This window comes from Cherax quadricarinatus, chromosome 5, assembly GCF_038502225.1.
Source record: "Cherax quadricarinatus isolate ZL_2023a chromosome 5, ASM3850222v1, whole genome shotgun sequence".
In the NCBI taxonomy this organism is placed as follows: Eukaryota; Metazoa; Arthropoda; class Malacostraca; order Decapoda; family Parastacidae; genus Cherax; species Cherax quadricarinatus.
In genome coordinates, this window is record NC_091296.1 from 60,346,159 (window position 1) to 60,358,979 (window position 12,821).

Sequence of the window (12,821 nt, forward strand, 5' to 3'; positions counted from 1 at the left end):
AAAACTCGCCTCTGACGCCCTTCAAAGATAATGTAATTTTTTATTACAAAACTATTTTTTTTTTGGGGGGGGGGGAGCGGGCAGTTTTTAAATTTTATTTTATATAAAGACCTTTGCCTATTTATTTTATCACAATGAAATTGACAGTATTGACATCTGATGTCACTGTCGTCACCTGCCTGTTAGTGTTGTGCATCATTTGAGCTTTTCAGAAAATTTCACATTTGTTCCCTTTTTTGGGAGGGGAGTAAATAAATTAATTATTATAGTCACTAATACCGTCACTATTTCCAGCACCTGACATTATTGAGTTCCACGATCTCGTGTTTCAGCTTACAGATTCATGGTCATTAAATACCTACCAATGCTCGCAGTATTCTAAATAACGGAACGGGTGGCATTTGAACCTATGTCAAGTGAATCCTATAACTCACAGGCCAGTGGTTAACGCACTGGCCCGTGAGAATAGTTGATATAAAAAGGCCAAGTGAAAGTCAATATCAGCTACCATATTGTGAATGCTTTAGAACAAAACCTTGAACATGTACAGGATGTAACCCCTATTCATCAAATTTGTACCCATTATCGTATCAAAATTAGGTAAATGTGGAATCAGTAGTTTCAATGAACGAACCTCCCTTGCAAATATAACCAGTCGTATAAAAGACTAATGGGTAGAAATTTAAGCACAAGAATATCTGAACACACGATGGCCTGGAGGTTACCTGGAGGTTATTCCGGGGATCAACGCCCCCGCGGCCCGGTCCATGACCAGGCCTCCCGGTGGATCAGGGCCTGATCAACTAGGCTGTTACTGCTGGTCGCACGCAGTCCAACGTACGAGCCACAGCACGGCTGATCCGGCACTGACTTTAGGTATCTGTCCAGCTCTCTTGAAGGCAGCCAGGGGTTTATTGGCAATTCCCCTAATGCTTGATGGGAGGCTGTTGAACAGTTTTGGGCCCCGGACACTTATGGTGTTTTCTCTTAGTGTACCAATGGCGCCCCTACTTTTTATTGGGGGCATTTTGCATCGCCTGCCCAGTCTTTTACTTTCGTAGGGAGTGATTTCTGTGTGCAGATTTGGGACCATTCCTTCCAAGATTTTCCAAGTGTAGATTATGATATATCTCTCCCTCCTGCATTCCAACGAGTACAAGTCAAGTGCTTCCAAGCGTTCCCAGTAGTTAAGGTGCTTGACAGAACTTTATACGTGCAGTAAAGGATCTCTGTACACTCTCTAGATCTGCGATTTCACCTGCTTTGAATGGAGATGTTAATGTACAGCAGTATTCCAGCCTAGAGAGAACAAGTGATTTGAAAAGGATCATCATGGGCTTGGCATCTCTCGTTTTGAAAGTTCTCATTATCCATCCTATCATTTTCTTTGCACGTGCGATCGTGGCACTGTTGTGATCCTTGAAAGTGAGATCCTCAGACATTACTACTCCCAGGTCCCTTACATTATTTTTCCGCTCTATTGTATGGCCGGAGTCAGTAGTATACTCTGTTCTAGTTATTATCTCCTCCAGTTTTCCATAATGGAGTAGTTGGAATTTGTCCTCATTGAACATCATATTGTTTACCGTTGCCCACTGGAAAACTTTGTTTATATCTTCTTGGAGGTTAACCGCGTCCTCAGCAGATGACAGCCTCATGCAGATCCTAGTATCATCCGCAAAGGATGATACGGTGCTGTGGTGTATATCTCTGTCCATTAGATATGCATAAAATAATGCAGCAGTTCATCAGAATGTTAAGAGCAATAACGGAAAGCTGCTTTCTTAACATTGGCTAAGATTGTATCACGATTCTTGAACAGTATCTCGCAAAGTTAGTATGTTCCCTCGAGGGAGGCGCCTTGATGCTGATAAGGGGCTTGTGGAAAATACTGTATATATTTTCCAGAAATTCAGTATTTATATGTAAATAGATGGTCATACTGTATTTAATAATATTTATGTCATAGAAAACGGAAAGCCTGCGTCTGGGCAGGAGACTCGCCATCTTGGTTTTTGAATTTTGTACAAACGTTGGTGTAATGGGAAGAATTTTTCGTGCTCTAGAGGTTAAAATTGTGTTGACACCTCTCAAATAGGAGGCGAAATTGGTGGATGTGCATTCCTGCATAACTTGAGATATCAGATGACTGGACAAGACAGCTCCAGGAACCTCAGATAAGTTCTCTAGATTTGTGTGTAATTCTGGCCAGCATTATTTTCATAGATTTAGTTGGTGTGAAGTTTTCTGAGTATGATACACATTAATCTCCAGTCAAATTGGTGAGTGATATTAAGATATATTTTCCTTCTGTTATGTAATTGTGTATATATATAACCATTTATTATTTTTAATATTCAGTCCACAAATTTATATATTTACCAGTATTCCTGGTGTATATATATTTCATTTAATTAATAGGTCCAGAGCAACTTGTGGTTATGACAGTGGTAGGTATCGAAGGGGGACATTTTTTGCGACCTAGGTGTCCCAAATTCCTACTTGTCTATGTAACATTGATAAATAATAGTTATCTTTATTATCATTTACTGTTATGTACATAATTAGTTACATTCAGATAAATGCAATTTTCCACAGGGCTCTTGGTTTGAGGACTTAGACCTGTCCTCCCTTGGACCGGCCCTGAGTACCTCCCGTTTCCCAGGAACTGTCACCCCCGTGGTTTTAGCTCTTCCCCTTATAATAGTGGTAGCCTAATAACTGCTCTTGTCCTGAAGTTACTTGCTCGTGCACCTGACTTGCTGAACCTGACCTATTTCCTATATCTGGTTTACATCATGTGAATTAGGCCAGGTGACCAAACTTTGTGCAGTTTTTGTTTGATGACGAGGGCTTTAGTGTGAGGCTGAAATATAGTGCCTATCTTTTGTTGTGAGATTTTATAGTGGTGTGATAGTAACAAATTGGAGTAATGGAAATCAACCCGGTGACCTCTGATGAGAATTCACCCTATTGACAAATCTATTTATTTGATTTATTTTATGTCTTTGCAAACAGTACATTGAGATTTTGTATTTACAATAGTGGGTTGCAATGCAAAGAGAGCCTCTATTATGCCTAGGCATTATGGGCCAACTTAACATTATTGGCTTAGTCTACCTGTGGAAAATACTGTATATATTTTCCAGAAATTCAGTATTTATATGTAAATAGATGGCCATACTGTATTTAATAATATTATGTCATAGAAAACGGAAAGCCTGCGTCTGCACAGACGACACTCGCCATCTTGGTTTTGAATTTTGTACAAACGTTGGTGTAATGGGAAGAATTTTTCGTGCTCTAGAGGTTAAAATTGTGTTGACACCTCAAATAGGAGGCGAAATTGGTGGATGTGCATTCCTGCATAACTTGAGATATCAGACGACTGGACAAGACAGCTCCAGGAACCTCAGATAAGCTCTCTAGATTTGTGTGTAATTCTGGCCAGCATTATTTTCATAGATTTAGTTAGTGAGGTTTTTCTGAGTATGATACACATTAATCTCCAGTCAAATTGGTGAGTGATATTAAGATATATTTTCCTTCTCTTATGTAATTGTGTATATATATATAAAACCATTTATTATTTTTAATATACAGTCCACAAATTTATATATTTACCAGTATTCCTGGTGTATGTATATTTCATTTAATTAATAGGTCCAGAGCAACTTGTGGATATGACAGTGGTAGGTATCGAAGGGGGACATTTTTTGCGACCTAGGTGTCCCAAATTCCTACTTGTCTAACTGATAAATAATAATTATCTCTTCATTTACTGTTATGTACATAATGATACATTCAGCTAAATGCAATTTTCCACACTACTTAACACTAAGGAGTATATCATAGTTGTACAGTAGGATAGTAATTATTTCATGGTTTTACAGTAGAATATTAATTATAAATTAATCAAAATTTGTATAATACAAAGATATATATTCGAAAATGATTTTTGTGAAAACAATGATTCAATTATATTCCTGTCAGCAAAGCATAAAAGGTTCAAAGTGATTTTTCAGTTATGATGTGGGAGTACATAGGCGAGTGTGTACTGAGTATTTAGCATTTAGTCTAGGGTGATTAAGTGGCTTTTGAGAAGTCTTAAATTGATTTTCAGACTGGGTTACTCTAATATCTTCTGGTAATGAATTCCATATTTTGGGGCCCTTTATGTGCATAGTTTTTACACCGTGTGATATGGACACGAGGTATATCAAAAAGAGATCTGTCTTGTGTTGTGGTCATGTGTCCTGTTTAGGTTGGTGAGGAGAAGTTTGAGTGGAGGGTTTATATTTGCGTGTATTGTTCTGTGTATGTAGGAGGCACATGAATAAGTATGGATGTTCTTAATGGTGAGCGGATTCAGACTTGAAAATTGGTGGAGTATGCTGGCGGGAGTGGGAATTTATTATTCTTACTGCTGCCTTTTGCTGGGTTATTAGGGGTTTTAGGTGATTGGATGTTGTTGATCCCCATGCACAAATTCCATATGTAAGATAAGGGTATATGAGTGAATGGTACAGTGCCAGGAGAGCTGATTGTGGAACGTAGTACCTTATCTTTGATAGTATGCCTACAGTCTTGGAGATTTTCTTGGTGATTTGTTGTATGTGTGTCCGGAACTTAAGGCTACTGTCAAGGTTTGAGGTTTGAGGTTCTGACCAGAGCTTTGGTAAGATTGGAGGGGGGAAGAAGGATGGGTAAGGATGGAATGTGGGAAAGGTTGGGGAGGGAGGAGGGGTAGGTGGGGTTATAAAAGGGTAGTGGCCTATCCACTTTGGTGTAATTTGAATATGCGTGTGCATATTGAGTAATTTATAAAGAGGTTGGTTTTATGAGTAGGGTATACCTCCTGCCCATCAATTTCAAGGTGGATACCTAGGAATTTTCGCTCTGTGAGTCTTGTGACTGATGATCCATTTTGCGTTATGTTAATTGGATCATTTGCAGCTTTGTTTCCAAACTGAATGAAATAGGTTTTATCAGTGTTCAGGGTAAGTTTGTTAGTTATCATCCAGGCATATTTTCTGTAATTCAGCCTTGACTGTGTTTGCTAGTATGACTGTGTTTGGGTCGGAAAAGGCATACGTAGTGTCATCTGCAAATAAATGGGTTTGAGTAGCTGTAATGCATTCAGTAGATCATTGATGTAGATGAGAAAGAGGAGTGGTCCAAGGACGCTTCCTTGTGGGACTCCTACTGTAATTGGTTGGGTGGAAGAGTTTGCATCATTTGCATGCACATATTGAGTCCTGTTACTAAGGTATGAGTTTAGGTAGTTGAGGGAGTGGCCTCTGATACCATAGTGCATTAATTTGGAGTACAGCAGTTCATAGTCGACTGTATCGAAAGCTTTACGTAAATCAGTGAAAATGCCCAGCGGGACTTCTTTCTTTTCAAGTGCGGTATATATTAGTTCTAGCATGTGTATGATAGCATCATTTGTGCTTTTATTATTCCAGAATCCAAACTGACAAGGGTTTAATATGTTGTGTGAAACGAGGTAGGAATAGATCCGTCTATGAATTAATTTTTCAAAGATTTTAGAGAGCAGTGGTAAGTTAGATATTGGTTTATAGTTATTCAAGTCAGCTTGGTCACCTCCTTTATGGATCGGAGTGACCCTCGCTATTTTGAGGATTGTTGGGAAGGTAGATGATTCAATGGATTTGTTAAAGAGCGTTGCAATAATTGGTGACAATAGTTGAGAAGCTTTTTTGTACATAAAAGCAGACAAGTTGTTTATGTCTCCTGCCTTGTTTTTAAGGGTGTTTATGATGAGCGTAACTTCTATGGGGTTGGTTGGAGCTAGGAATAGCGTATTTGGGTAGGTACCTATGAGGTAGTCTGATGGACGGGTGTTTGTGCTTGGTATTTTGTTTGCTAGATTTTTTCTTATGGTGGAGAAGAAAACATTAAGTCTGTTTGCTGTTTCGGTTGGAGTGAGTAGGCGTTCATCTGATTGTTAGTTTGATTGTTTTGTTTTTGGATAACTTTTTAGTTACAAGAATTTCAGATAGTTTTCCAGTTTTTTTTCATATTGACGAAAATTATTTCATCCAGGACTTAACACTGACACAAAGCAGTGTAGACTTTGGTTATGGCCCAAATATCTTTTCATAGAAGAAGGAACGCTGTACAAGGTTCGCGAACAATGATAGGTTATATATGAATCACTTCTGTATATGAAATGAGATTTCACACTGTTGTAAAAGTAGCAAATATTTTTAGAGATCAGATGAGCAAACTGGGGATTTTTCTGAGTAGTTCACCATATCCACTATAATCTAGCAAGCTCATATTTGCTTTGTGTGTGCGAAACGTAGTCATTAAAGAATCACGTACTACATTTGTGTCTTTCCATTTCATAGTCTCCTTCGCACCTTTCATCCACCCTAGCATTATACACCTTGATCAGCCTATCCTACTCGGCTCTTTAAAAATAACCAAGCCATTTCAACAACCCCTCTGCTGCTCTTTATTATACTGTATCTTTAATATTACTAGGCCATCTTCTAGTATCGTCACACCATACTCTGCATAACGAATTGTTATTAAAGTATTTGGTTTACCCTTACAGTGAGTGGAGTGTGAACTTGAGGATGGTGAAGGTAGGGTCACCCCAGCATGCGCAGAGCACAGTTCCTGGCCTCGTCTGCTGTCATCTTCTCTTTCATAATCTTCGTTCTTTATGGCAATCACATCCTTGTTAATGTCTCAAGTAGGTGAAAAGATAACTCATCTAATTAGTGAGGTGATTAAAGGTTCTTAGTTTTAGTAATAATATAGTAAACCATATCTGGGAGGTAATTTCGTATATAAAACACTAAAAAGTTCGGAAACAAAATTAAGGTTTATTATAGGAGATGTATTCATTTAAACCATTCTAAATTTGATGACAATGTTGTTCATTCTTGATATTTATCAGAGCTGAAAGTTGTATTGTCTCTCATAAGCACGATTAAGAAAACTTGCAAATATACATATTAGCTAAATTTGAAATATGTATTAAAAAAAGTATAATTACAGATTAATTTTTAGTTAAATTGTAACTTGAATTGCAGATAGGAGACTAATGCCCAACACAATACTATTCTTAGAAGCCCAAGGTCAACCTCAAACTGATGACATAGGAATTTTGAACGTGAGTATTTTGTGGACTGTATTCATTTTGAGAATTGTAGGTCATACAACGCCTGGGGAATAGTGTAATGAGTTTTGATCCAAGGAAGGAAAGATAACTTTAATTCCCTGGATCAAGAATCCTGTCTGCTTCTGAGCTCTCAATGAGTTGACACAATTTTGAGTTTAGAGTTACTGCGAGATTTGTAGACGTAAAATAGGCTGGATATTTGTCAAATCACTGATGTGTATAACTAGCAGATTTATATCTCGGGATTATAATAAACTGACAACAAATTACAAAGAAAAAACTACCCATTCATTGAAAAATTGAATTCCGGACTTCAAGTTTTACCAGTTTGAGGAGCCAGGTGCAGTATATGTATACCCACATAATGTAATAAAAAAAAAAACACGTGTAATACCAGAACGCTGTATTATGAAACGCTTCGTTCACTGGAAGCTTGTCAGTACAATTGATAGTTTCAAGTGAGCGAAACTTTTACCAATAAAATGTGTTGCGCAAGCGTCTCCATTACACAGGTTCAACCAGCCCAGTTCGAGTCCATTGAAAAAAAAAACCAGCTTGCTATATCTGAACTTGTAAATGAAATATGCAAATACTGGGTCATAACACACTATCATTATTTATTATACTTTTTCGCACTGGTTTTGTGGAAAATTACATTTATCTGAATGTATCATTATGTACATAACAGTAAATGAACAAAGATAATTATTATTTATCAGTTAGACAAGTAGGAATTTGGGACACCTAGGTTGCAAAAAAATGTCCCCCTTCGATACCTACCACTGTCATGTCCACAAGTTTCTCTGGACCTATTAATTACAAATGAAATATATATCACCAGGAATGCTGGCAAATCTATAAATTTGTGGACTGTATATTAAAATTAAAAAAGGATTATATACACACATTTACATAACAGAAAGAGAATATCTTAATATCACTCACCAATTTGACTGGAGATTAAGGTGTATCATACTCAGAAAACCTCTCTGTCTATCCATGAAAATAACACTGGCCAGAGTTAAAAACATAAACTTATCTGAGGTTCTTGGGGCTGTCTTGTCCAGTCGCCTTATATCTCAAATTATGCAGGAATGCACATCCAACAATTTCGGCTCCTATTTGAGAGGTGTCAGCCCAATTTTAACCTCTAGAGCATGAAAATTCTTCCGATTTCACCAACGTTTCTAATCCAAAATTCAAACAACAATGGCGAGTATCTTCTGCGCAGGCTTCTTCCCATTTTTTATAACATAATTTTTATTAAATACAATATAGGCCATCTATTTACCTATAAATTACTGTATTTCCGGAAAATATACAGTATTTTCCACAGGTTTTATACCCACACACGCAAACCCCACAAAAGACTGGTACCAAAGCTTGAGGAGCTGGCAGGAATTATATGAAAAACACTGCAGTGAATCAAGGAATACTTAACAGGAAGGAAGTAACGAGTTACTGTCAGGGAGGAGGTATCAGAGTGGGCGAATGTGACAAGTATGGTATCATGTGGGAGTTCGATACGTGGATTAGGGTAGAAATACTCACGTAGGCTGTTATACGTATAATTGCTGTTATGTGGAGAATGCCCGCCAGACGTACCTATCTCCTTGCTTCCACTCGTAACACTCGCTAGGCGGCTGGCCAGTACCCCGCAGTGGGTGTTTTGAAATAGTGTCAGCTCAGCACAATATGAAGACGTGACTCAAGACGGTTGGTCGTGAGTCAACGGACACTGGTTACTGGTAACTGGTTACTACGTTACTACTACTGAGATTACTGGTAACTGGTTACTACGTTACTACTACTGAGAGCTCGGCGACGCTAACGTATGTCGTCCCGACATACAACTAATACAAACTAGAGATGGCAGGTATACGGCTTGGGCTGATTCTATACAATGTCAAAGTACACAACATGAAACATTATAGATACATAAGTAGAACATTGGAATGAAAGCTTACGTAACTGAAACTGTAATGCAATACAAGGTATACTATAGTACAACTTAAAACTCAACAAATGAACAACGAACTCAACATTGAGATTACAAGTGATAAAAACAAAAATTTTGATCGATCGATCTGTATTCATGTGATCTACGGATTCTGAGGAAGGAATATATACAAAGAAAGAGTGTTTAACAGAAAGGCAGATTCGGTGCACGCAAATCTAGACTGTTAACTCTCAGAATGCGGAGAGAACATGAACACAAAAAAAAAATTCTTGAATACTGATAAGTTGATACTGTAATTATTCATCTATACAGGTTATTTACATTTAACCCCAACTCTGCTAGGGTAAGATTGGCATATGCAGAATGGGTGTCATCTCTGGGAGGATCAAACTCTGTAGCATTGGCTAACTCATGCTATATTTGAGGCAAATCTGAATTGGAAGTTACAAATGATACTTGAGGATTTCTCAATACCTGTCGTGTACGTAGGGAATAACGACATTCAGGTTGATCATCTGACTGAGTATCAGAGGAAGAGAGTACAGGATCAGGAGGATTGTCAGAGTCTGTCACATTAGTCTGGGTTGGAACATCATTATCATCACATACTAACTTCATATGATCCAAATGCGATTCTTTATACTGACCAGTACTAATCTCTCTAACCTTATACTTATTACCAGTGATATGTTCAACTACTCGATAAGGACCAACAAACCTTTGATCAAGCTTTGGCATAGCAGACGTTTTGTTAAAATTAGTCAGCATAACTCTCGAACCTACTTTGATTTTGGATGGCTTTACTCGAGTATTTGCGACTCTTGTAAATTCAGCTGTTGATTTATGAAGTGTTTCACGGATTCTTCTAAAAACACTTTGAGCTAAGCTGGTACGAGTTGCTACGAAATCATCAGGGTTGTAATTTGGTTTCGGATTAGAATATAACAACTCATAAGGCAAACGTTTATCTACACCGTACAATGCATAATGTGGAGTGTCACCTATAGAAACATTGTAAGCAGAATTTATAGCACACTGCACATCAGGTATAACTTCATCCCAAGTTTCACTATTGGGATTGATAGTGGCTCTCAAGACATCAAGTACTTTCTTATTGGTTCGTTCCGCTAACCCATTGCTGGCAGGATGATGAGGAACAATGGTGGATTTAGTGATCTTGTACAAGGTACACAAATTTTCAAGAATTTCATTACAGAATTCACCTCCGTTATCTGTTACTAGGGACTTAGGGGTGGTATGCCTGCAGATAATGCGTTCTTTAAACGCTTTAGCTACTGTCTCGGCAGTCTTATCTGCAATAGGAACTAACTCGCAATATCTGGTGAAATGGTCTACCATAACACACAGATGTTTATTACCTTGGAGAGAACATCGGAAATTAGTTAACAAATCTAGCGCAACTCTTTCCCAAGGTTCGCTAGTAGTTGGATACACTTGGATTGGATTAGGACCATTAGCATTGCCTTTATGTTGCATACAGACACTACATTTCCTAACATAGTCAGAAATATCAGTTGCCATACGAGGCCAAAAGTATTTCAATCTGGCTTGTTTTACTGAACGATCCATACCAGGGTGTGCAACACCTGGTACATCGTGAACTAGCTATAAGGCTACATTCACTAGTGACTCTGGAATTACTAACTGGTATACTCTTCTGCTAGGAGTACCCAACTCGGCTGTTCGATACAGTAATTCGTGGTTCATGAGAAAGTCACTGATGGTGCTGGATGCTTCACAGTCAGAATGATCTTCCTGGAGCAGGAATCGAATCACACCAGACCACATGGGATCGGTTCTTTCTTACTGGAAGGAATGAACAAACTCGGAGGAGTGGATGACTCCCCCCGGTTGAAAAAATAAAATTAACGCTATAACACACAATATGAGCAAGGGAGAACGAATCTACTATCTCAAACTACAAGCACAGGAGAAAAGAAATGAACACGGTGAACAATGCTGATATTCTGAGTCGCACACAGTAACATGAGGTATCAGCTATAAACTTCACTTGCAAACATTAACAACATGGAAGTTACTCGAGAAATAACTTCTTACAATGCACTGATTACTGTCAACTAGGATGGGATCACAATCTGAAACACAAGGGACAACAACAACACTCAAGTGAGCACACTAGCCACAGAAACATCTTTCTGCAATGGCTGGTGGCATCAGCAAGAGATGGCATAACTCGTTGCAAGTAAAGTTCTTCTCAAAGCGTCCCCTGGGAAGGAACGAATACTTGAACAAGTCGCCATCGCAAGGATAGTCGCACTATCCTGCGTGCACGATATTGTGGCTGGAGTCCAGACAGGAGTGACAGCATTACTAGTGCCTGACCGCTCGGCTACGTTAATAAGTAATTCACGGATCTATAGGAACTTAATCTGAACTTCACATTTCGCAGCACTTTAACAAATCTCAGATACAAGCTGTGAGAACAAACACATTGCTCAAGGGCTAGGTATTGTCTTTCAGTCAGTAAGGGAATTTTGGTACTGTAGACTGATTCATATTGACTTTGACAGGCATGATACACTAAGTGAACATTCAAAAGTGACTGGGACATGACCGCAAACCATGCTTCAAGACTATGTACATGGCCATTGAATAAAGGTAACGCATCAAGGGAATCACGAGTATAACTATAATATCTCGGTGTCTGAGTCGGTCTGTCAGTCGGTAAGGAACTGTGAGGACTGATGACAGGAGACAGGCTGGATGATAGGCTGACTGGCGTTCACTTCCACAGTCTGGCTTACTGACTGGCTTAATTGCAAAATCCGGGTCAACCCCTCGGAGATTGAAGCAATTAGCACACGAACTAAGCCAGGAAGCTTGAAACGGCTGCAACAGGCTTGCAGGCAGTAGGTAGTGAGTGAGGGTATAAGCTGCTGGCTGGAGGGTGTGAGGGGAGGGCATTCACCTTTGACCCTGCCGGCCACTCACAACAGTCTTCAAACGCCTTGAATTACCCTTAAAAACGTAAATCCACGCTCCACACCGCTGCACACCATTTATCATGTGGGAGTTCGATACGTGGATTAGGGTAGAAATACTCACGTAGGCTGTTATACGTATAATTGCTGTTATGTGGAGAATGCCCGCCAGACGTACCTATCTCCTTGCTTCCACTCGTAACACTCGCTAGGCGGCTGGCCAGTACCCCGCAGTGGGTGTTTTGAAATAGTGTCAGCTCAGCACAATATGAAGACGTGACTCAAGACGGTTGGTCGTGAGTCAACGGACACTGGTTACTGGTAACTGGTTACTACGTTACTACTACTGAGATTACTGGTAACTGGTTACTACGTTACTACTACTGAGAATGGTTCCACAAGGGTCAGTACTTTGACCAGTACTGACCCTTATGGAAATCAATTCAGAGGTGTGTCTGGTCCAATATGATGTGAAACTAATGAGAAGAATACAAACAGGAGTAGATCAAGAAAGATTACAAATGGATCTAGGCAAGCTGCATGATTGGTGTGACTAGTGGCTGTTGGAATTTAGTCCCAGAAAATGCAAAGTTACGAAAATCTGAGAAGGGCAAAGACGTCAGGACACAGTGTACAGGTAAGGGGACAAAGACTAAAACTTTCTGGATGAGAAGGGTCTTGGGGTGAGCATAGTTCCGAGAATCTCGCCTGAGGCAAATATAAGGGTAACTTTCAGGAA

General features: G+C 39.1%; 1 protein-coding gene across 6 annotated transcripts in view; it reads left to right on the forward strand.

Annotated features, from left to right (window-relative positions):
* The window catches only part of LOC128685066 (carbohydrate sulfotransferase 15), a 92,529-nt gene that overhangs the window by 40,767 nt on the left and 38,941 nt on the right, over positions 1-12,821 (forward strand). For 5 of the 6 annotated variants that reach the window (XM_053771526.2, XM_053771528.2, XM_053771531.2 and 2 more), the window contains exons 2-3: positions 6,587-6,727; positions 7,071-7,150. The exons of the other annotated variant lie outside the window; for it this stretch is intronic. In XM_053771526.2, the coding sequence (XP_053627501.2) occupies positions 6,634-6,727; positions 7,071-7,150 (174 nt within the window). In that variant the 5' untranslated portion in view covers positions 6,587-6,633. The remainder of the gene's footprint in view (positions 1-6,586; positions 6,728-7,070; positions 7,151-12,821) is intronic. 6 annotated transcript variants of the gene reach the window in all.